This window comes from Tympanuchus pallidicinctus, unplaced genomic scaffold (assembly GCF_026119805.1).
Source record: "Tympanuchus pallidicinctus isolate F22 unplaced genomic scaffold, pur_lepc_1.0 scaffold27, whole genome shotgun sequence".
Lineage (NCBI taxonomy): Eukaryota > Metazoa > Chordata > Aves > Galliformes > Phasianidae > Tympanuchus > Tympanuchus pallidicinctus.
Window position 1 is genome coordinate 4,633,974 of NW_026294744.1, and position 24,057 is coordinate 4,658,030.

General features: G+C 38.9%; 1 protein-coding gene across 1 annotated transcript in view; it reads left to right on the top strand.

Moving 5' to 3' along the window:
- Positions 1 to 24,057, top strand: part of PHF21B (PHD finger protein 21B) — a 62,765-nt gene that overhangs the window by 36,268 nt on the left and 2,440 nt on the right. The window contains exons 4-11 of the mRNA XM_052690700.1: positions 815 to 937; positions 6,018 to 6,069; positions 12,349 to 12,425; positions 15,014 to 15,068; positions 18,244 to 18,266; positions 19,636 to 19,794; positions 20,810 to 20,885; positions 21,783 to 21,886. Coding sequence (XP_052546660.1) covers positions 815 to 937; positions 6,018 to 6,069; positions 12,349 to 12,425; positions 15,014 to 15,068; positions 18,244 to 18,266; positions 19,636 to 19,794; positions 20,810 to 20,885; positions 21,783 to 21,886 — 669 coding nt within the window. The remainder of the gene's footprint in view (positions 1 to 814; positions 938 to 6,017; positions 6,070 to 12,348; positions 12,426 to 15,013; positions 15,069 to 18,243; positions 18,267 to 19,635; positions 19,795 to 20,809; positions 20,886 to 21,782; positions 21,887 to 24,057) is intronic.

The window sequence follows — 24,057 nt, forward strand, 5'->3', positions numbered from 1 at the left end:
GTGACCTTGGGAAACTTCTATACTCCTCTATGAAGCTTTGATTATGGGTGTAAAGTCACATGTGTAGTTCTGGCATCAAAAGTTGTCTTTCTTTCCTTTTAATTTAATGCCTTGTGAGGTAATGTTATTTGTAACTGTAAATCTTTATGTAGTAAATCAGACAGTAGTAGTTCCATGCACAAGAGATCTGTGTAGTAATTCCTATAGCAAAGGTTCTAAAACTCAATTAATTCTAATTTAAAAGTATATTTTACTTTGTTTATGCAAAACTGGATGTCCACCACTCATAATCCATAAATACTAAGGACTCAACTCTGATCTCAGTTACAACAGAATTACTGAGGAGCACCTTCCCTCCACTCCATGTGTACTTACTCTGAAGTAACACTGAGATGACTGAGGTCAGGCTATTACTTTGAATGTGTAGTAGTTCCATCTCTTCTATGTGTATGTGAAGTGAATTAAAGGAAACAATTTAGAATCACTGACAACCTGGATAGTAAATTTAGGCCACTAAAGCATCTTCAGTAGCCCTCTGAATACAGTGTCCTGATTTGCAGAGATGTTCATGTCAAATGGCTCCCTTAGGCTGCTGCTAGTTTATGATGCATCTATAAAGATTAATTTGTGCAAAGTTTAGTAGAGATTTAGAGACCTAAGCTAGGTATCTAGTTCTTGATACTATTGACTTGTGATTTGCATGTATTATATACATAGGTATCAACTAAGCATTCCGTGAAGAATCAAGTTTTAGGCAGAAAATTCCAGTTTCGTGTAGTGTATTCTGTTCTTTTATTTGCATGTTGTCTTTTAGGTTATCATTATTCAGCCTCAAGTCCAAACCCAGACAGAAAGTAAAGTGGAGACAAAGAAACCTCCTGAAGAGTCAGCTCAGGGACCCCCTGCTACCAAAAAGAAAAAGGAGGAAAATCCAGAGGTGATTTATTTTATTATTATTATTGTAATAAATGTGTTACAGTATGGTTGAATTCTAGAGACCATTTCTAAACACTTTTCTGCATGCATATATAATTACTGTATTTGTGCTTGTGATTCATTGCAAATGGAGTGATTCCTGCCCAAGAGAGCTGCTCTGACAATTTTGGTTTGCATCATTCAAATCTTCCATTGTCACAGAATGTAAGAATTGTAGGTCTTACAATGATCCAGGCACCCTGTATGAATATAGTTGTATTTCTTCTAAAAGACATATACAAGCTGATAATATTTTATTTTATGCTAGCAAATAACTAACGCCAGCTTTACAGGCTGTATATGAGATCAAATTAATATTTCTTTCTGTAAGCTGATCTTTTATGTGTTTGTTCTCTTTGTAATGAATTTTACAATCTCTAGATTGCACGTAGCAACATATTTCCTTGCATTTGCTGCGTGCGTGCCATCCGACGTGCATGTTCTCTCTCTGAATAAAAAGCAGGCTATAGGGTTAAAACTCTTTCATGAACTGTATTTACTATGTAAATGAAAAATACAAATCAGAAGATGTAGAAATGGAGACTATGTTTAACAGGCATTTTGGTTTTACTAGATATATTCAAATTAGATTGTGTGTACTTCTGAGGCAATTTGAGAAATTATACAAGCTGAATTTACTTCTGATGTTGAAATGCTCAGATCACATGACATCCTAACCTTGTTAGTCTAATATGCTTGTAGCAAGAAGGCATCCTTGGAGCTGTAGGTATAAGAGGAATATTGCAATGTAAGTTTTTAATGTTATGTGAGCAGTGTGAGTGGTAGTTCGTTTCGCCATTTTGAGAGGCTTGCATACTTAAAAAGACTGTTAAGGAATAAATATTGTGACTTCTGGCCTGGAATGTCACAGCTTTATGCAGAAGCCCTGCTGAACAACACTTACGAAATCTCCCCAGCTTAAAATCTGACTTTTTGTATGAATCTTCATTGTCACTGAATGATGGGACCACATGAATCTATTTTCTTTAGAGAAGTGTTTCCAAATTATTATTATTGTGCAGCACCTGGTGGGCAGAAAAATTCAATCTACCTGGTGGGTAGATTCTGCTTGAAAAAGAATTCTAGGAAAAACTTCATCTTTTCTTTGCCCATAACTTATCCCCTGCAAAAGTATATTGAGCAAATATCTTCCAGAGGGATGCAGGAAGAGACCACCTGACACATGTTGGTATATAGCATTTTTAAATGTAAGAGCTTTCTGTTAAATTGCTAACAAGTATGTCCTGGTGTCAATGGTCTCTTTGGTTGCCTTTTTGTAACCAAGATCACTGTTCCTATAGTACATGCAGGAGGCCTCAGCAAGCACGTTTTTCTGGTAGGATGCTGAAGCCATGCCCTTAAGTATGACTTTTTTCTTTTTTTTTCTTTTCTTAGATTCGTTTTAGAGTCATAAATATGCAGGTCTAGAGTTACTTTCTTTTGTTCTTTGAAAGTAAACTTTAGTTGATTATAATGTATTTGAGCAATTAGTGTAATTAGAGCTAACAACATAATTAGTGTAAACACATGTAATGACATAAATAGAACACGCAATTATCAAATGAAATGGTTTTGTAAAAAATCTTTGTTTTGCTTTGTGGAAAGACATAATACTGCGTATTTCTAAAAGCAGTCATGGCTGTTTAACGGATAATTAAATTTGAGACAAAGAGTAACAAAGATACTGTGATCTTTTCTTAAGGAAAACAGGCAATCTAGGCATTTCTCTCCACACCTTTGTCTTCAAAGCACAAAACTGAGGCAGGAACTCAAGTATGTCTCAATATAAATGTCCGTTGTGAGAGACTGGGATTGAACAAATTGCATTTAAAATTCAAAATAAATAATCCAGAAATAACCAGACCTTCCAGTAGCCAGGAGTTCCATCTGCAATTCCTAGTTCTTAAACAAACAAGAGATCGAGGATGCTGGCTGTCTTTTGTTCTTGCCTTGAACTTTCTGCTGGGAAGCCGACCCCAGCTAGAAATTAAGGATTTATGCTAGGGAGCAGTTCTTCTGTTATTTTTGTGTCATTAGTGTGTGGTTGTTGCTGTTTTACTGAGTTTAGTACAGAAAGAGATGGTCAGAATTGCACAAAACATTTTGCATTTCATTTTGTGTGTCAGTAAAATGTTACACTTCTGGTAGAATTCTAGCATTTTTTTATTTAAAAGAAAAATTAATGCCAGAAATGCTGGTTGTTTAGCTAACGGTGATTTTAATTCTATCTAACAAGGACAAAGAGATACTCATTGCTATTTTGGACTAAATGCTAGTGATTAAAAAGCTGAAAAAACTAAAGGATCAGTTTAGTGGATTCCTGCACAGAGAAAAAACAGCATTGCATTGCCATTACTCTGTGGTACTTGAAAGCAAAGCTCTGCAGTGGAAGCAGTATTTTGAATTTAATCCAATGGGCTGCATGAGCATGAAATAGCAAAACCCATTTTAAAGATGCTGTTAATATAATATGCTTGTTAAAATGAATGCAGCTTTTACTGAATCCTTTAAAAAGAATCCATCTTTCAAACAACTATAAAAGCTAATGCTTTCTTTCTTTAATAGTGAGATAATTATCAAGTCCATTTATGAAAGCTCTTCGTATGTTAAGCAAGTGTGCTGTCATTACTTTTAATTAGATATATATTTGAATATTGTTAGTATAAAGAGAGAAAATTGTTTAGCAAGCGTTCCTGTACACAAATAATGTTAGTTTAGATGTCAGAAAATACATGCTCCCTTTACAGCCTGATCTTTGGGTAAGATAGACAATCTATGCTCCATTGGGAAAATACAATTTCACATTAACCATTTCAACACTAATTCTGTATTGAAACGTTGCTGTCACTTCTGTTCAGAGTGCTGACGTATCCTGCCACAAAGTTACTTTCAGTAGGGGTGAAGAGAAGCTTGTAATTCTACTCAATTGACAAATTTTCTTCTCAGATCTTCACAGTGGGTCTCAGATCAAATATTCATCTTTCCCTTCACATGTGGGATCCCCACTGTGTGTAGCTGGTGTTTTAGACATGTAAGGAGTGAGCATTAATGAAATCAGGGTGTGACATGCATATGTACATGTGCTTGTCATTACCAGAGTTATGGAAGGCAGAAATATAGCATGCGTCCCATCTAAATTGCTGGTGATTAGGTTTTAAATTGTCATTTATTTAATCTACAGGAGGAATTACATACTAGGGGATCATGGAATGACAGTATTCCTCTTATGGCTTTGTTAGTTCATCTCCTGAATGTAGATATTTTCATAGATGGAACAGTATGGATATCCAATCTTCACCCTCTAATTTTTGAAGAACCCACTCCTTAGCTAGATCCTTCATTTCCAAAATGAAAATGTGCTTCCTTATACTGATGCATGAAAGTGACTTACTAGTTGATTTTATCCTGGGTTGAAAGTTGAATCATTGTACTTTTCATCAACAAGATGGTCAAATTAATTTTGACTTGGGACTGTTGAAATGTGTTTTTCTGACATTTCTCTGGTTGAAACAGAACGTTTTGACCTTGTGCTATTTAAACATTCCAGTTAATTCAACCTAAATCTATTCATTTTATTTTGGGTGAGCATGATGATTAAATCCTCCAAAGATCTTTGAGTTCTTTGCCATAGTTGGATTGTGAGTTTTGCTTGCCTGTGCTCCTAATAGCTTCGGTTTTCAAGTTAGATCATCTCTGCTGTGGAATAGCACCTGGTGAAAATACCACCTGTGTAACATGCCCAACAAGGCTGTTCAGAACAGCACAGAAAGGAGGCTTTGTGTTATCCTGGGTCTGACTAGAAACCAAGAGTTCAATTCAGTTTGGGCTATGAACTACATAGCAGAATTTCAGTTTTCCATTTAAGAAAACAGAATGGACAAAAACGAATTTCTGATTCAGCAGAACTTTTTCTGCCAGGAAGAATTTCCCAATGAGAAATCAGTGACACAAAATGTCTGTTCTACTACTTGCCCTATTACTGCTCAGCTATGTTTTGAAATTTTGTTGGTATTCAAATGTGCTTTGTTTGTATACAATGTACAAGAATTTTAGATCACATGCCCTGCTGTCAAGTGAGTTCACCACTGTTAGTGCAAGGTATTTGTTCACTCCCCAGTGGGGGAAGGTATCAGAGTGTGTATTTGTATTTCATTCATGTTATATTTTTTCTGTGACTTGGGAAGAGCAATTTCTGAACTGTTCTGTTCACAGAATCACAGAATGGCCAGGGTTGGAAGGGACCCCAAGGATCATGAATCTCCAACCTCCCTGCCACGTGCAGGGCCACCAACCTCCCCATTTAATGCTAGACCAGGCTGCCCAGGGCCCCATCCAACCTGGCCTTGAACACCTCCAGGGACGGGGCATCCACAGCCTCTCTGGGCAGCCTGTTCCAGCACCTCACCACCCTCTCTGTAAAGAACTTCCCCCTGACATCCAACCTAAATCTTCCCTCCCTCAACTTAAAACCATTTCCCCTTGTCCTGCTGTTATCTACCCTTTCAAAGAGTTGATTCCCTCCTGTTTGTAGGCTCTCTTTAGGTACTGAAAGGCTGCAATTAGGAAAGACTAATTAGGAGAGTCTCTGTTGGGAAACTGTGCTTTTCTAGTGTCTTCTTGATTATTAACAGATGTACAGTATTGTAAAGTTCAATGAAAGTGTGTGTCATATTTTCTTAGTACAGCTTGCTCATATCCAGTGAAAACAGTGTCAGGTCCAGACAGTGACAATAATACACAATCACTTCTCAAAAGTATGGAGTAACAATGCAACTAGAAATATGAAATTGAATTGACTGGATTTTGCATTAGCACTCATACAGCACTGGCCTTATGTCTCTGAACACTACTTACAGTTCTACAAGTAGGGCATGATTGACCAGGCATATCTAAAGCAAATCTTGAATTGCTTTTTCATATGCATTTAGGTAATAGACATTTCCAAAAGACCTTTATTAGTCTTATTCTATCAGTGCTAGATGACTTAATTCTACCAGGATTGTCACAGTAGCAAATCTAACCCCCGTTTATTTTTTCCATAGAAAATTGCCTTCATGGTAGCATTAGGACTGGTTACGACAGAACATTTGGAAGGTAAGATGGCATGTGTTGTTTCACATTTCAGATTTTGAGTGATATTTTTTCTCTCTGCTGCTCCACAGCTGAAAGAAATGGATGGTTTGGTCCTCAGAAGGGCAATTAAAGATCAGGTAGAATGTTGCTTGTGCACAGTAGTGCTTTTCAGCCTCAAACTAATGGGTGTCTGTGTTTTGCTCTGCCTCCCATCTCATCACACAGGTGTGACAACTGGCTCTGCAGCCAGCAGCAGCATGCCTGGCATAACCTGGTGTTGGGGCTCACTCTGTCAACGTGGTCTTTGAAAGGCAATTACTTGCCAAGGAAGATAGTGAAGCTAGGCTCTGGCCAATGCTGGTCTGCCTGAAGTGTCAGCAAGGATCATTCAAAGATCGAGGGTTTATCCCAGTCTTCTGTAGTGAGCATGTGCTCCCTTGTTTCCTTGTTGAGAAGGACATGCTGTCATTTCTTGAATTAACTATCCGTCATCTTTAGAGTTCCACAGAATAATGTCTATGACAGTAATGAAATTCTGCTTTTGCTTTACGTGTTTTTAGGTGAATTTAAAAACTACCTCTCCTAAGGTCTTCCTTTTCCCACGCCTTCTTATTTAACCAAAATAAGCAGATTTTCATGAGCCTGATCTTGCTCTTGTGTGAGAGTTGCTAGTACACCTTCCTATGCCTCTAAATATGTGTTCAGACAGATATTGCATATAATCTAAAAGCAGCCGTCACCTACTGTTTGCTTTTTTTTTTCCATCCTTCCAAAAAAGCCTTGCAGAAGTTAGCAGATTTGTACCATTCTTTGCTCTACCTTTGTCTTTCTGAATCAGGTTATAGATGAGAGCAAAAAAACCTGTTCAGCAAATTTGCCAGTTGTGTTAAATGGGTATGGGGGTTTCTTGGTGGAATGGGCACATTCTCATGGAGAGAGGAGTTATTGTTAAGGAAAAATCTATAGGTTGGTGTATTTTGGTTATGTGCTCAGCCAGTTCAAGTTGGTGAGATTCCACTGATATATGGAGTGCTAATCTGGTGTCTAGCGAAAGAGTGAATCCTGATAACAAAAATGTTAATGATAATTGACACTGCTTATGACTGTTTATGTGCTTTTAAGTTAGCCACATTCTTAGATACCTTCCTGACTCAAGAGTCCAACTTACTTACAGCTTTTTTCAATAAGGTACTTTTTTCTTCTCTTCTCTTGTTTTAAGAGTGGCTGTGAATTCTGGAGAAAATAGTGTGTTAATTATAAAGGCTACTCCATACATGCGGCAGGTTTTCTGAGCTTTCTTTTTTTCTTTGCTTCTTTTCTGTCTCTTTCCTCTTTAAAACTGCATTTTAGAAAATCATTTGATGTCCCAGTGACTGAGAATTTGAAAGCATTTTAGAGAAACTTTAAGCCATCAGCCTTTTTAATGCCTTAATGATAATGGATTGAAATGGAAATTAAAAAGCCACAGCAATTTTGAGAGAAGATTTTTAATCCAAAAAGTGCAAATGATGACTGGTTCTTGTTTTCTTTGTCTAGGGAAAATAGGACAGCATTTGAAATTATGCTGAAGTGGAGATTATGCTTGCAACAGAGGAAACTTTGTTTTGAATAATTCTTTGCTCTTTGATTTTATTGGAACTAATAAATTGTTCACATGGATTTAATGCTTATGTTCAAAATGACAAGAACTGCTCTGCTCTGTTTGTTGTACAGAACAGTAAGTGCAGAGATGCACATTTTGAACCTAACTACTAGAATATTTATCCTCCAGAATCAATTCTTTCAGATATATTCAATTTTTATATTCCCACTATCTTGAAATAAATGGCTCTCACCAAGAGCTATTTACTATGGAAAGGGTATTTTGTCATGATTGTTGGTGATTACAGCTCCCAAAAATACCTTCATAGCTTTCACAGGCTAAAGGTTGTTGTTTCAGTGCTGTGTCATATTTATGGTTAGCAGCCACTGTGATTTACCAAGAAGTTGTGGTCATTACGCGGTTCTGTTTCTCTCAGTACTTCTAATGTATTCCTCAGTTTTACATTTTTTGAATTAGGCTGTGTCAGGATTGAGTCATTAAAAGCCTATTCACTCAGTAACATCATCTCACGTTACTGATTTTCTTTGTTATATTCATTGATTTTGTGATGAGGAGCTGTGACGCCTTTCTTATAAGGATTTCTCTACCAGCCCAGTCTTTCCACCTGACTTCCAGAGGAAGTTCTTTCCTCTTGCTGGGAAAAGAACTCTGTTCTGCAGATTGCCAGTCCTCAACAGTAAATGATCATCAGAGCCCCTTCCTGTTTTACAGGATTCAAATTGCATTGAAGAGGAAGAGGAATTGTCATTACAGGCCTTATTCAATAACCATACAGTGCTTTTGATGATGAAGGCAGTAGCTTGTGGAAACTTTGCCTCCAACATAAAGCTGTCTTCAACTTTATTTATCTCTGACAAATGCATTACCACTTAGGTTTTTTTCTTTCTGTTTGGTTTATATTTTTGAAAATTAACAAACTAAAGAATAAATCTGTGATGCAGCATACGGTTGTGACACTGAAAGTTCCAAGAATACTTCTCAGCATTGGCACTGTGTTAAAATAAATAAATAAAATTAAAATCTAGATAGAAAAAAAAGAGAAAACATTCTAAATAATTCTTTACTTCAGGTCTTGCTAAAGAAAAAAAAAAAGTTGAAATATTTCCATTTATATTATTGGATTGTTTTAATAAATTTAAAAAAATTGTTTAGTTTTACTTCTTTAAGCCCTGCTGTGAAAGAGGTAGCAGAGAAAACATGCTCAGTACTTTTTAGCAGAAGTAGCAAGCAGCAAGCAACAAAAAATTGTATCCTACTCTTTGCCTCTGGTCTAACGGGGTGTGATTACTTACAGATATGTTCCTGGGTGTATGCACAAGGAGTTCTGTAAATGAAGTGCTGACATTGTGCCCTTCCTCCCTGGTGGCAGTATAGGGTAGAGTACATCCAGTGCCATTTCAGTTCATTAGTCTCTCTCTATTTCTTTCTATTTCCACTATGATTACGTTTCCCCCCCGGCCAGCTTTTATCTCTTCGCCACACTGATGCCTCTTCCAAAGCTGCGTTCCAGGTCTCTACCACCACATGTGTCGGTCAGGCTCCAGCAAATATTTCTGTTGCCTTGGTGAGAGCATGTATCAAATAAATTCTCTCTTAATCCTGGGACCCAAAAGGGCGGAGAGCTACAGATCCATCATGGGCTTCTCATGAAGACACTCAGCCTAGCTGTGCACTCTGACACATGGAAATCTCTGCCATGTCGGGTCCTTTGTTTCTTTTCCCAAACCAGTGATCTTGCGTCCCTGTTACAACCTTTGAGAAGCAGTAAGTATGGGCAGCCCTTGTTCCAGCTTTTTACCTACACTGCCATGCGGATACTGAGGTGCTGCAGCCCTTGGATTCACTGACTGGCTTGGAGCTGGCTGCAGAAACTACAGCTTGCTCACACTGCTGGAACCAAAGCCCGAAGTCAGTGGTTGCCTACTTCCTTTCTCTCCAGTAGCATCGAGACACACAAGTTCTTCTTCTATTACATCCCTGGCACTTTTGACCTGGAGTGCATTCTCTTTCTAAGACTGAGACCGTCTTTCTTCCCGCAGCTCTGTGGCAGATTAGTGGATCCACGTGTAGCACTCATGCAGCTGCTGACATCATATTCCCATCATGATGTAGGGTTTGGAAGCTTCAGGATGGTGATTTCTTCGTAGCCTGGTAATACTTTAATGGTAGGACAGAGCCATTACCTACACAAAAGCCTCCTCTTCACAGGTGTCTTAATGGTGGGAATGTTAACAACATGCTGGCAGTGATTGCAACCAGGGAGTTTGTTGCACATTGCTGTACAGTCTTGCATCACATGTTTCTTATAATGAAATGCTTCATAGTTTCAGGAGGCACGTGGCAACATATGTCTATCCCATGACATTCTAGGAATCAGACCTGTCTTGAACTGTCCTAGAAAAAGACACCCGAGTGTGAGAGATGATACTCCCACGCCAGTGAGAAAACCCAGCCAGAATATGCAAGTGGTTGTTCCTCTATTTTTCTTTCCTATATGATTTTCTTCTGCTACATCCATCACCCCAAGAAGTGTCAGCTTAGCCAATAGCCCTTTGGGAATGAGAAGTTTCAAATCAATATCCTGGAACTCAGAGCCATAAAAAATCCATGTAGACTGTTGGCCTCGTTCCTATTCACACTATGTTCAGGATGTGACCAGTAATACTCATACCATACACGGCCCTTTTTTTACTCATGGGGAAGGTGCTTGCAAGCCAGAACTGCATGTCAAGAATCATCATAAGCATCCTGAAAGATGGACTGTATCACACTGTTGGGTTGCAAATGAGAGCTAGAATTCAACATTCCGAATTTTGTGGAAATTCTGAGATGGGACTCTTTACCTCAAATATTTACAGGAAAGACCAGACCTTCTGCAGAACCAGATGGTGTCTTGAGTTTTTGTAGGGTGTGCTCCTGGTGCTTTGATGGGCTGCTGGGTAAGTGTTCCTGCCAGTTCCTCTTCTTGGAAAAGTGCTCAAAGCAACACAATGGAAGTGACTACAGGAACATACAGCCTAACGGGATCTCTCGGTGCAGAGTATGAACTTTGCTATAAGATATCATTTGGTAAACATTTTGAAATGGAGCATCAAGCTAGCTGCGCACATAGAATCATAGAATCATGGAATCTTTTGAGTTGGAAGGGACCTTTAAAGGTCATCTACTCCAACACCTATGCAGTGAGCAGGGGCATCTACAACTACATCAGGTTGCTCAGAGCCCCATCTAGCCCGACCTTCCACGTCTGCAAGAACGAGGCATCCACCACCTCTCTGGGAAACCTGTTCCTTGCCTTACTACCCTTATTGTAAAGTACTTCTTCTTTGTATCCAATCTAACTCTCCCTTCTTTTATTTTGAAACCATTTTCCCTTGTCTTTTTGCAACAGACCCTGCTAAAGAATCTGTCCTCTTCTTTCCTACAGCAACCCTTTAGATACTGAAAGTCCAATCTGAGGTCTCCTTGGAGCCTTCCCTTCTCCAGGCTTAACAGCCCCAGCTCTCTCAACCTGTCCGTGTCGGGGAAGTGTTCCATGCCTTGCATACTTTTTGTGGCCCTCTTCTGGACGCACTCTGGTCCACTTCCCTCCTGTATTGAGGGCTCAACATCTGGATGTAGGTGCTGGTGAGGTCTCACCAGCACAGAGGAGAAGGGCAGAATTATCTCCCTTGACCTGTTGACCACGTTTCTTTTGATGCAGCCCAGCACACGGTTGGCTTTTCATGTCATGGAGTGGATGTTGGCGGTTTTCCTTGTTAATATCTGCTCTTTCTTTATTAGTGAATTTTACTAAAAGTAGGCTTTAAAATACACTCTTATAATCTCGCTATTGTGAGCTGACGTAAAGAGCTGGAAGAAGAAATTCCATGTGACAGAAATGAAATCCTAGTTCAGATAAAAGCAGCAATAAGCTTGCAGATTTCAGTGGGTCAGGAATTCACTCTTCCTTTCTGTACATGTTTCCAGAAGCGTACACACGACTGATTTTAAGTAAGTGCAGTCCTGAGTAAGTGCCATCTTCAATAGGTGTTGCTTTTTAGTGGGAGAGAGTTATGTATTTCCTCCTTTTCAAGACAGGACTGCAGCTCAGTGAGACCAACTATGTGCTGCTGTTTCCAGTGGTGCAGTGCCATGTATGGCTCACAGCAACATTTTGCTCGGGATTGTGAAGTTGTGTATTTTGGATGAATAAGTCATAGTGCCCTAGTTAGAGCTTAGTCTAGCCATGCAATTCTGACTACTTTTTCTAGCCTCCATGGAGAAAAAGTAATGTCAACAAAACTTTAAAAGGATTTCTGTTCTCTCATCTGATATAACTTTCAAGGTTTAACTGCTTTATATACTCTGTTGTGTTAATAGCAGACATTGACAGCATTTTGAAAGCTTGATGATTGCTAAATGTGTGTGTTGAGGGAGCATCATAAAAATCTCGTAGGGAAGCACAAGTCCACTGTGAAGGAGGGAAAAATAAAAAATGACATGTTCTGAATCTTACAAGGCAAAACTTATTAACGTCAGGCCTTGAACTACAGCAAGTATCAGTGCTGCTGCAACCCAATTAACACTTTAGAAACTGAAACTGAACATAAAACCCAAGGGACTGAGGATAAAAGCGTTTTGCTTAACAAGTTAGATTTGAATTTTTCCCCGATGAATGAGAAATACACGACTTATGCTTGTTTCTATGTCTACAGAAATTCAGAGCAAACGTCAGGAAAGGAAGAGAAGAAGCACAGCAAATCCAGCCTATAGTGGACTCTTGGAAACAGAGGTACTTGATCATTCACTTCTTTTTTTTTTTTTTTTTCTTTTGCCACTGTTTTCATGTCAATAAAATGTTTAAAAGTGCTTCTTATTACAAACATAGATGTGAATACAGAACCACACATTCACTTGTAAAGGGGTATTGATGTGAAGAAAAAAAACACACGGATTTTCACCTCAGTAGCTAAGCAACAGATTTTCTCCCCATAACATCATTTGCTTCAGACTTGAACTCAAGTTGATTTTAGTAAAGGCCAAAAGGACCAATTTTTTTGTGGGATCTAATTACTCCTTTACCTATACAGACGGTCCTTTTAGATCATACCTGGAGAACAGAAGTGCTTTCAAACTTGCATTTTGTTTTTGAACTGAGAAATACAGATTTATTCATTAAAATTCCACCTTTAACGTTTCGCAGCAGCTCAGGTTTGCTATGTGAGCTTCCTATAAAAATAAAACTGATTCACAAGCAGCTCTCTATTTAATTAAGATCCTTTTGTGTTCTAAGTTCTTAAAGCCTAAATAAAGTGATTTTTTTGTATGTGGGTATCAGCATTGTGAAATTTTTGGCATGCCAAAATTTCAGATTTCTGTGTTTGTTGGCAGGCAGCAGACACATAAGACTAAGAAGAAGCCTATCAGTAGTAGTCAAGCTTCTTAGTGAACTGACTGTTCTTTTTTGAAAACATTGGAGATTTTTATTCTCCAGAACATCTCTGGGAATTTGAATTATTCACAACTCCTCAGTTTTTCTCCAGCCACCTCTTCATTGCAAATACTGATGTTCATACATCCGGTGTATAACACAGCAGAAATTGTAGGCTTGCTAGCACTACATTTGTAGTGTCTTCTCATAAGACCTTTTTCTCCCAACAAGTTTATTAAGAAGCAGCAGTTTTGTAGTTGTATTCTGATCAGTGTTCAAGAGAAATTCAGTTGTCTTGGAGGAGGGATAGAAGGGGTGATGAGGCCTGCTACACCCTTAGATTGTACTTCTCATTGTATCTATTCTCAAAAGCATATCCTGAAGTGAGAGATAGCATGGAAAAAAAATGTCTGTGAAAGAGGCCTATAGCTGATCAGCAGTATCCTCATTAGGAGCTATCATTAAATACTGACCAGGGGGAATGCTGTTTAAGTAAAATGGAGGCAGATGGTTTTCCTCTGATCAATTAGCTGCTCAGATTGATTCGCTAATCAGTGAGTTGAGATATTTTGTGGCATTTCAGGCATTTTGGTGCAGTTTAATTTACGGTTAGTCTGCTGAATGATCTTTAATTCATGATTGTTCAAATTGGAATTGCGTATAAATTAGACTTTCTATTTGCCAACGCCCCTCAAAACAGCAGGAGCTCAGCCTCTGTAGTGGTGATGTTGACTTCCTTGATTACAAAAGTGTGATCACAATTTTCAGTTGAATGTTGTGCATATCATTTTTGAGGCTTTTTTTTTTTCCCCTAAAAATGTTTTTTGAGACATTGCTTTCCCACTGTCAACACCTAGGTTTGTTTGTTTGTTTGTTTCTTGGTTGATTGATTGGTTTGGTTTGTGTCTTTGTTGTGTTGTTGTTTTGTTGGTGGTGTTGGTTTTGTTTGGTTGGGTGCTTTTTTTTTCTTTTTCTTTTTTTTGCATTGGAAAGAGTTAACGTTTCAGGCTGGATATTTTGAAGAAATAAACATTAATTTAGAATTCATTAAGAGGCTGCCAGGCATCTGTGTATAAAAGAACAGTTTACTCACCACAGAATAAAACATTTATTAGCAAAAACCTTCTAATTTTCCTTCAAGCAGACTATAACAACATCTAATGGTACTGTTTGCAGTCCTGCTGTACAAGAATGGTGGAGAGGAACAATTAGGTGTTATGTAGACTGTTAATGAAGCCCGAGTAGCTATTCACCAACAGCTTTTACAATCTGATAAGTTGGTGATGGACTGCATTACATCTCTGTTAACATCTCAGTCATGTTTCCAGTGGGCTGTGTTTGCAAATTTGAAGTTCTTTGGTGACCTCAGTAATTGAAAACAACTACCCACTCCTAAAGGACATACATGTTAACTTCTGAAAAAGAAATATTTAACTTGGACAGTAATGCATTGCTTGCAAACAAAATATATTCCAGCTAACTGTGAGCAAGTGTCATACAAGGTAGTGATGTGTTTCTGCAGCTGGGAAGTCCATCACCGTTTCACCACCTGCAAATAAAGATGCCATCTCACAGCAAGAATTTATTATGCAGTTTTTCCTTTATAGACATTGTTTATTTGTTAGGTTTGGAGTTACTGTTGCTGTTGCCTTGAGCCTCTGCAACATAACCTGAAACGCAATCAATAACATTTGCAATTTGCATTTCTCTTGTTAATAAAATGTAACGTACATGAAACTGCTCTATAAGGAAACGGTTAGAGAGGTAAATAAGGCAACCTTTTATATGGCCATGTTAGGGGTTAGCAATGAATAATCTAAAACACTAACCTGGCTTTTGGATACTTCGTTATGTATGGGAGAGCGCATGGAAATAATCTGTATGTGACAGCAAGAGGCAACTAGAGCACTTTTCAATATGCTATGATACTGTTTTTTCTTCCCATCCAGCGGAAACGTCTTGCATCAAATTTTTTGAATAACCCCTTGTTCCTTTCAACAAGAGGTAAGCATATTTTTAAGTCAATATACTACTATTCTAATTACATGTTAAATATTTATTGTTAAATATTAATTACATATTAAATATTTAAATACATGTAGGATTTCATATGAATTGCTACTGGGATACTATAGGGTATTACTTTGTGTAAGAACCCTGAACTTTTTAGTGTGGATTGAATATAGATGCTTTTCCTGCAAAATAAATAAATAAATGAAATAATAATTATAAAGAATAAAGCTAAAGGTCACAACTGTGTAGAAATGGATCCATAGTCTCTGCAATCAATGGTAAATCTGGTCTCTAGCACTGTAAGCACCATCCAGTGAAAGGACTGATTCAAGAAGATAGCACTGCCAACCCTAAATGCTTAAAAACATGTATTGAAAATTGGATCTAAATGTAATTGCTATTCTGGAGTTTTCATTTGCTTCTTTTTGTCAGCTTTAAGAAACTGCTATCTACTTTCAAAGGCTAGAAATTTACCTTACCATTTGCCTTAAAAACAGTGGCCAAAACACACAGTTTTTCTCACTCTAAGAGCTGGAGCAATTAAACTAGATTTGATGACCTTGAAGATGCCTGCCAATCGTGTACGTAGGAGAACTTCAGATGCTGAAAGTTTCATGGTAAAATCTTTGAGAATGATCAACTGAGAGGAACCATTTGAGATGATAATTAGCTTATGTGAAGAAGCAAATTCCTGGAGAAATGTGCAATATGCAGAGTATTGAGAGGTGGGAGTTGAAACAAAGAGAACACACAGTACAATTTAATTCTTTAGATGAGGCCCAAATAGGATTTTAAAAGACAAAGAAGCTTGAGCTGCATGTCAAAAAGGAGAGAAAGCCAGTGGAAGCATCTTCGTATTTCCTTGCCCTTGTTTTGCCTTCATAACTTAAGTTTTACTGTGGTGCATTAACGGTAAGGGACAGCATTTTTTTTCTGATGCAATTATTATTTCAGATTTTGGAGCATTTATGGTAGTAATTTCAATCAAGACTTCAATTAAGACATCTTTTCAGGGTTTTCTTGGTATACCTGTCAAGTGTCATGTTTAGAGCCACCTTTTTGGCACTGCCTTGAATTGCTGCTCCATGAGATCACCAACTAAAATGCTATGGTGCTTCTCTATATCCAAAATGTAATGTTCTAGATGCAGACAATTGGCCTACTTACCATATGCCTCTAGTGCCTGGGGTCTCAGAGGACAAGAGAGGTTATTATACAGTAAGCTACCATGATGACATGCCTCTTAGCAGGACCCATGCTCATGTGAGTCCAAGTTGAAAGAATGTTATCCCTGGCTCAGTCTTATTGAAAAATCAACATTATTATTTGCCTTATCCTGGCACTTGCTTTTCCCTTGTAAACATGCATCTGGAGAGAACAACAGTGTTAGCACCGGGTGCCGTTGTGCAAGATGAGGTGTAAGCTCTGATCTGAAGTCAGTCACTGTCCACAGACAGCTTGCAATAACAGAGGTGTAGATGTCTGCCCATAGTGGACTGCTGATTTCCCCTTCTCCTATAATAAACCACTCCTTTAGAACATTTGTCTTCAGTTTAATTGGACATATTTTAAAATGTCAGAAACTTTACATCGAAACTGAACTGAAAAGAGAAATAAACAAATGAAAAAAATCCCTATGAAGTACAGGAAACAACTGTCATTTCCAGAAATGCAGAAGAGAACAATTCTTGTAAATTTCCAGCGAAATGTCAATTAATCAAGATTCATTTATCTGAAAATGTCTTACCTGAAATGAGGTCGCATCCCCTGACATACATCATTTGTAGAAGAGACTCTTCAATTACCAAGCCCTTGTTTGTCTGAATAACATTTATGTCCCCTGAGTAATCATAGTGTCATATAAGGAAGGATCTGTGTGTGTGTTTTTGCATATGTGCAGTGACATCTGCAGATTTTATGGAACTCATTGCCAAAGGATGCGACAATTGTTGGAAAAAGCTGACACGTTTATGGAAGAATCCTTCTAAGGTTGTTGAATATAAAGGTGAAGATGCAAATTCCAGTTTAAGGAAAGCCTTAAACTGCTGTTAGTATCTGGAAGGATACCTCTGGAGAAAAGCAATTTATGCTGTGCATGCCCAGTTCCTGCACTCTAAGCTTGGGCACCAGCAACATGGGATGCTGTTAGCAAAGGATTTTGGTCTCTGTAGGCTAACTGAGATGAAGCTGTTTCTTTTGTTCTTATGTTCTTGTTTTTACATATGTGTGAGCATACTGCGTGCATGTCTTCAGCTGTACATGTACAGCTTCTAAGCTGCTTGGTACATGTGAGTGCACACTGGGGCAGCTGTGTTCCCAGCTGTGATCAGAGAGGGAGCTGAAGAAATTAAGGACAAAATTCTAGTTTGGCTGTCACCACGTCAATCTGAAGGAAAGCCATCAGCTGCTTGTCACTGAAACACCGCATCAGTTCTCTTATGAGTCAGCAGCAAAAATCACGAAACCACTGCACTTCTCATAAAGCTATTAAAAATGTCTCAAACTTTATTTTTGAATTAGAGCATAATGAATTTCACAAATATTTTTTAATGAAAACTTGGCCTGTTTTCCAGTGAGCTCTGGTGGTTCTTTTTCCTATCAGCCTGTGAATACAGTTCATCCAAAGGTCAAAAAAATCACAGGGATTTGGGTGGAAGCAGATTGATGATAAAGAGCTGATGAAAACACAGAGCTCACTCCCACAAGTGGCTGAGCATTTTGGCTGTGAATCAGCTGAACACCTATATATTTAACAGTAAGTCAGTAGCACCACTTCTGTTTCCCAAGATAAGCGACTGTATAAGTGCCTTGCTGGTGCATGGCCAAGCAGTTCATCACCCAGCAGGCTGAGGTCCTTAAGGAAGGCTTCCAGATTGATGACGTGTGGAGAAGAGTTCCACAGGGAACTTCTTGAAAATTTCAAGTAGGCTCTGTGCTTCTCATGCAGTGGCATGTTAGTATCAGACCTTTGGGCACAGGGCTGCTGTGGTGTAAATTTGAAAATTTTAATTTGAAAAATACTCACTGGTGCTGAATTGTGACAGTGCCCTGATCTCCCGCATCTCAGCTTGACTAAAATTCTTTCCTTCCTATAGCTGAGAACTAGCATTCATTTCAGCAACATATTTCCCACTAATCTGTTCTCTGTCCTTTTTCCATATGCTAGCAAATGAGGATCCATTCTGGAAGGTAGGTGTAGCAAACTTTGTGTATTACAGGTGTTTTTTTTCATCACTGTGTAACTCAGTGCTTTCTTCTGATTACTGTAGTCTTCATCAAGGTACAGGATTGCAGGATGCTCTTTGCCTTTCATACTATTTTTGTGAAACATTCCTCACTTGACTAAATCTTTGAGCCTCTGAGTTAGAATTTCAGAGGCAGGATTTTGTGGGCTTGCATGAGCAAGGCTGGAGTTTCATCCCTTTGTAGAATCCCCCCTGAGAAACTGCTGGTCCAGATTTGTGCTTTTAATGACCATTTTAAGAAAAAATGAGTGACCATTATATGTTGTATAGATTAAATCTCTCAATCTTGAGTTCAAACTTTTTGAGAAAATAATTTTAAAATGTTAGTACTTTGGAGAGCTGTTTTTTTTGACAGGACTGATTTAGAATTCGGGATATAAGTCTAACTAAAATTATCATGAAACATTATAAGGAATATCCCTAAAAATGAAAAAAGTACGCTTTTGGAATTAACAAAGGTGCAATATTATTATTCTTCCTTCTGGAAAAGTACTAGGAAAAATTAGATTTTTTAATATAAAGATTCACAAACCACCAGAGTTTCAAAATCAGCCTCTCCTTTATTAAAATGCACTTAATTATACAAAGAGTAATTAACGTTGCTGCTACATTAGCATAGCAATTTACTACATGACATTGTAACTTTGTTGATGAGTCTTAGTTCATGTTATATATTGCTTCAGACAAAGTGTTAATCAGTCTTGTTGAAGAAAGGTTGTCAGATTGTGAACAGAAAACAATTGACAACAGGGAGAATAGAGGGCTGGGGGAGCCCTCTAGAGGAGTTCACAAAAGAAGGGTACGTAGGAAAAGGCTGTTCTCAAGCATACAATTTTCCTAGCTGCTCTTCGATGCAATGTGCATAAAACATGGAACTGTGCTTTTCCCCAAGAAACTTCTGCTTTCTTGCTTCCTTTTGTTTTGGACTTGAAGGACAAGTGAATCACACTTTGACCCATGCTTCAAAATAGAACTACACATGGTGATATATGAGTCAGATACACATTATCAAGAACAAGTGAAATAATTCCTGCACTACAATCTGGCTATATGTGTTCATTCTCTGCTCTGTTTGATAATTTGATTCTTATTTTTTCTGTTATAATGTATGGAACTTGCTGCTGGCTCATTTGTTTGTATTTGCTTTCGTACACCGTTATTTCTCTTGTCTTCTACAGTGGCCAGGGTGTTTCTGACAAATAGATATGTCTTTGAATGAGACTGGCTGCTGTAGTAGTGTCTGTGATTGCTGCCCAGGGAAAAGGCCCTGGTGGGTTGACTTGATCCAAGCCATCCTTGCTTTTCTCTTGCAGAATGAGATCCACCATGATGAATACTGCACTGCTTGCAAGCGTGGCGTTAACTTGCAGCCCTGCGGCACGTGTCCCAGGGCGTATCACCTCAACTGCTTGGACCCACCCCTCAAAACTGCCCCCAAGGGGGTCTGGGTCTGTCCAAAGTGCCAACAGAAGGTAAGCTGCATGAGGCATAGTGCACGAAGAAGAGAAAATAGGAGAAACATCAAATTTGTACCGCTAAGCTAAATTAACCTACATCACAGTTTTGGGGACCACGTTTGATAGAGTAATACTGAGAGTTTTAGTACAGTTTGCAGCATTTATTTCTGGTATTTTTATTGTACCAGACTTAAAACACACAGTGAATGCCTAGACTCACCATAATTACATCTGCTGAGATTTGTCCTGGGAAAAGATTAGAAATGTCTCTTCATTTTCTTTGTTTCTCTTTGTTACCAGAAGGCCAGCAACATGTATGTTGCAAAACAAAAAATGTAAACATTATGGGTGAGGGAGACATTGCCAGAAGCATAGGCTTCACCAGTAGATCTGAAAGCTATAAGGAGATCACATCATGTTCTTTAAATCATGTTTGTTATATGATATTTATTGATCATAGCTATGATCAGGAGTGCTAAATTACCTAATGGCTGTGAATAATGCTGATTGTAAGAAGAGTAAAATAATTACTAAAACAGTACAGTGTCACTAAAGAGTGAAGGCTTAGATTTTGTGCCTTAGATTTCTTTCTGTTTTGCCCTGGGATTACTGTTTGTTACCCATTGAAAATATTGAGAGGAAATTCTAGCATGAAGCTGTAGAGAACAGAGCTGTCCTGTGTTAGATCTACGCAGACATATTTTCATGTAAGCCCCCAAACTCTCCCACGATACTCCCGACAGCATGAAGATCTGCTGATCAGGGGCTGAGAGATGTTTTCTGGTTATGGCAACAAGAAGCAGAGGCTTTGTTACCCTCTTTGGTCCTGGTTGATCAGTTTAGAGATATGGAAAGAAGTAAGGCCCAATGGAGATTGCTAGACAAGTTTCTGCTTCATTATTTTTCATCTTGTGAATTCTGAGACAGGAACTCTAGAGCTGGTCCTGCAGACCTGTGAGGCTGAAGGAATGAAAATATTAATGTGTGCCTTTGTGAAGTCCTAACTTTTTGTTGTTTCCTGGGCTTACAGGTGTTAAAGAAGGATGACAATGTGCCATGGTCTGGAACTCTAGCTATTGTTCACTCCTATGTCACTCACAAAACAGGTAGGGATTGATATGGCTTTTGAGAAGGGATTCTTTGCTCGTGATGGTCGATACCATTTGAATCCTTCATGGCACTGATATTAAAGCAGTGTTGCGATGTGACTATTTTTCAAAGCACCATAAGGAGCTGTGGCTGAGAACAGCAGGTGGCTTTCTCTTGCCTTCTCTGTCTCTGCTCCTTCTCTGTCTACTCTGAGGAATCTGAGATCAATCTCTGAGGAATTTCACTCAGTGAAATTTCACTCAGGCTGTCATGAGAGTGGTGACTTCCTGGTAAAAGAAAATGGGATTTTTGAGGCACAATTATATACCAAGCTGGGAGGCAGAAAGGCACGATCAGGCTAGGGAGGGGCATACAGCTGGGTCTGCAACACTTTGCAAGATTAATATCTCAGATTCTGTAGTAATATCAGTCTCTAATTACATTGGTATTATTTGGTATCAAAGTCATTTGTATCAAATAATGTACGTGCATTGACTCATTTCCTGCTGCACCCTTACAATGGGCTGTTTAGGGCATTACAGTGTATTTGAGGAGCTTTGCAGAATCTGACACTGTTATGGTCTGTGCTTTTCACCCAGAATCACTGAACCTGAGTGATTATGGGTGGCTGTTCCTAAATGTCTTTCACCTTTTTCTTGGAGACTTCAGGGCCATATGTGGTCCAATCATTAGTTCTAGCACATTGTAGCTTTTTGGATCATCCTTTGTGCTGGCCTTTGATACAGACACATCCATGCAAACAGAAATTCTAGGTTTATTCAGCTGTATCTGCAGACAAAAAGCTACTGATATCAGAAACTTGCTTTTCAAAATGCATGCTTGGTATTGTCAAGCACATAGTTTTGTTGTATTACCTTTTCTTAACTTGTACATCCTTAATGTTATTGTTCCAGTCAAAGAAGAAGAGAAACGAAAGTTATTGAAGAGAAGCAGCGAGCTGAAGAGTGAGCACAGACAGTTAGAAGAAAAAGATCGACTTCTTAACAATGCAGTGAAGGTAGGACTCCTGACTGGGGACTTAGTCTCCTGCTGAGATGTTTATAAAGACTTTATGGTTGAAAAACTGGTATTTCGTGGCTAGAAGATTATTTATGCTCCCAAGCTACAAAAGTTCAAGTGTGTTTGTTCTTCTGTCTGAGGAAAAACGTAGGCCTCCTTTATGTGCAAAAGCAAGTTCCCTGGGCAACCTGAGGAGAAGAAATCACCAGGGACTGAATTCCTGCTGTAGGCATAAAAACACAAAATAGGTTTCCCTGTCTTCCTTGTGGTGCTGTACACAGCTCTGATCTGTCTGATGACAGTAAGATACTTCCATCCTTCAGATGAAAAGATCAGTGTGTGCTCCAGTGGTAGCTGCTCCAAAACTCCTGAGATCAGGTAGAAGTAGCAATCCTTGCCTTTGAGGTTGAATGGTGTAACAACCTCTCCATGAGTGAAAATGGATTCCCAACCATTTCCTCTGTGATTTCGTTTCAAACTTAATGTAGGCTGGCGATGTCTCCCGTGTGTTCTGTGCTATGAGGGCCAGTGTCTGGCAGTAATGACAGGCCTGGTCCCTGACTTCCGTAGATGAAGGAGCTTATTTGGTACTAGCTCACCTCATGCCCACTCTTAAGGGATAGCTGTTAGTTTGTGTGGCAGGCTCAATAAATATTTGAAACTTCTTTCCCCTGGAAGAATCAAAGTGGCAGCTGCAGGAGTGACTGGTCACTCCTTGTTTTACCACTGCAGTTACCCAGAGGAAGCATGCTAAAATATTTATCACATTCAAAACAGAATGGAAAGGAAAGCAATAACTTATTAAAAGACATCACAGTGTGGGATATTCCCTCTAAGTGTGCACAGCCACCGTCAGCGCTAATGGAAACAAACAGATGTATGGAGAAGTGACCAGGGTAAGAAAGATCTTCAGTGGTTAGGAGAGTACAGTGGCATGAGGTGATCATACAAAGAAAGGCATTTGGGCTGGATTCAGTTATTGGGTTTATGTCGGTACTGTCAAAGTCAAAAAATTTCTACATAAGCAGAACTGAGTTCTTTCAGTGGGAAAGAATCTTTTTTAAATAGTAAAATTAGCTGATGATTATATTTACTGGAGATATAATATATATACTGGAGATATACTGGAGTCCACTTGAAAGGAGAAAAACAATTAGAGGCGTTCCAGTGCAGAGTAATTAATTCCTGACATTTTCCTTGATAGAGATTTACATTAAAGAGAGAAGTTGTAAACATATCCCAGGTGAAATGGTTTTATTTGTTCAAAGCAGACTGTGGTGTATCTTTCACATGAGATTTCATTTGTCTAACCCAATCACTGAGTAGCTCTCACAGTGTCTTTTTGAACTACTTGACTTTCAGGTGAGCGTTTCTCACTTTCCTTGAGCTGTAGGCTCCCACACTCCAGGTAGTCAAAGGAAAGGAGTATGCAGATGAGTGGCAGCCAGGTCAAGACCAATGGGAGAAGGAAACCAGGAGGTGTCAGATGTTAGAGGCCATCCCCTTCCACCTAGCAGACAGACTCAAGTGTTTGATCAATCACTTAGTCCCTTGCAGGTCAGATGATGTTTAGCGGATGCGATAGCAGCTGCAACAGTACAGAACTGGAGAGAGAAGGCAGGCTTACGGATTCTTCTTTACTCCCTCTTGGAGATTCAAAATGCTTTTGTTTAGCTCCTACTCTCATTCTCATGTAGATTTGCGTGAAATGTTTCAAGTGATGGTGGGGTGCAGTTTGATCACCCTGCAGGTACAAGAATTTCTTGTGACTGTTGTGGTACAACGTTAGGGTCTTAGATTAAGTTTTCTGCCAAAATATTGACATAATATTTGAAGAGAACAACTTATCTTCGCAGTACTGGCTCCCTAATATCTGGGCAGGGGCCAAGTGCATGGGGCCAGGCTCTTTTTGGTAGTGCCCAATGACAGTGGGCACAAACTGGAACACAAGAAGTTCCATATGAACATGAAGGAAAGCTTCTTTACTTTGAGGGTGACAGAGCAATAGAACAGGCTGCCCAGAGAGGTTGTGGAGTTTCCTTCTTTGAAGATATTCAAAATCCACCTGGACGCTTTCCTGTGTAACCTGCTGCAGGGAACCATCTTTAGCAAGGGGTTGGACTTGGTGATCTCCAGTTGTCCCTTCTAACCCTTTTGACCCTGTTTCTG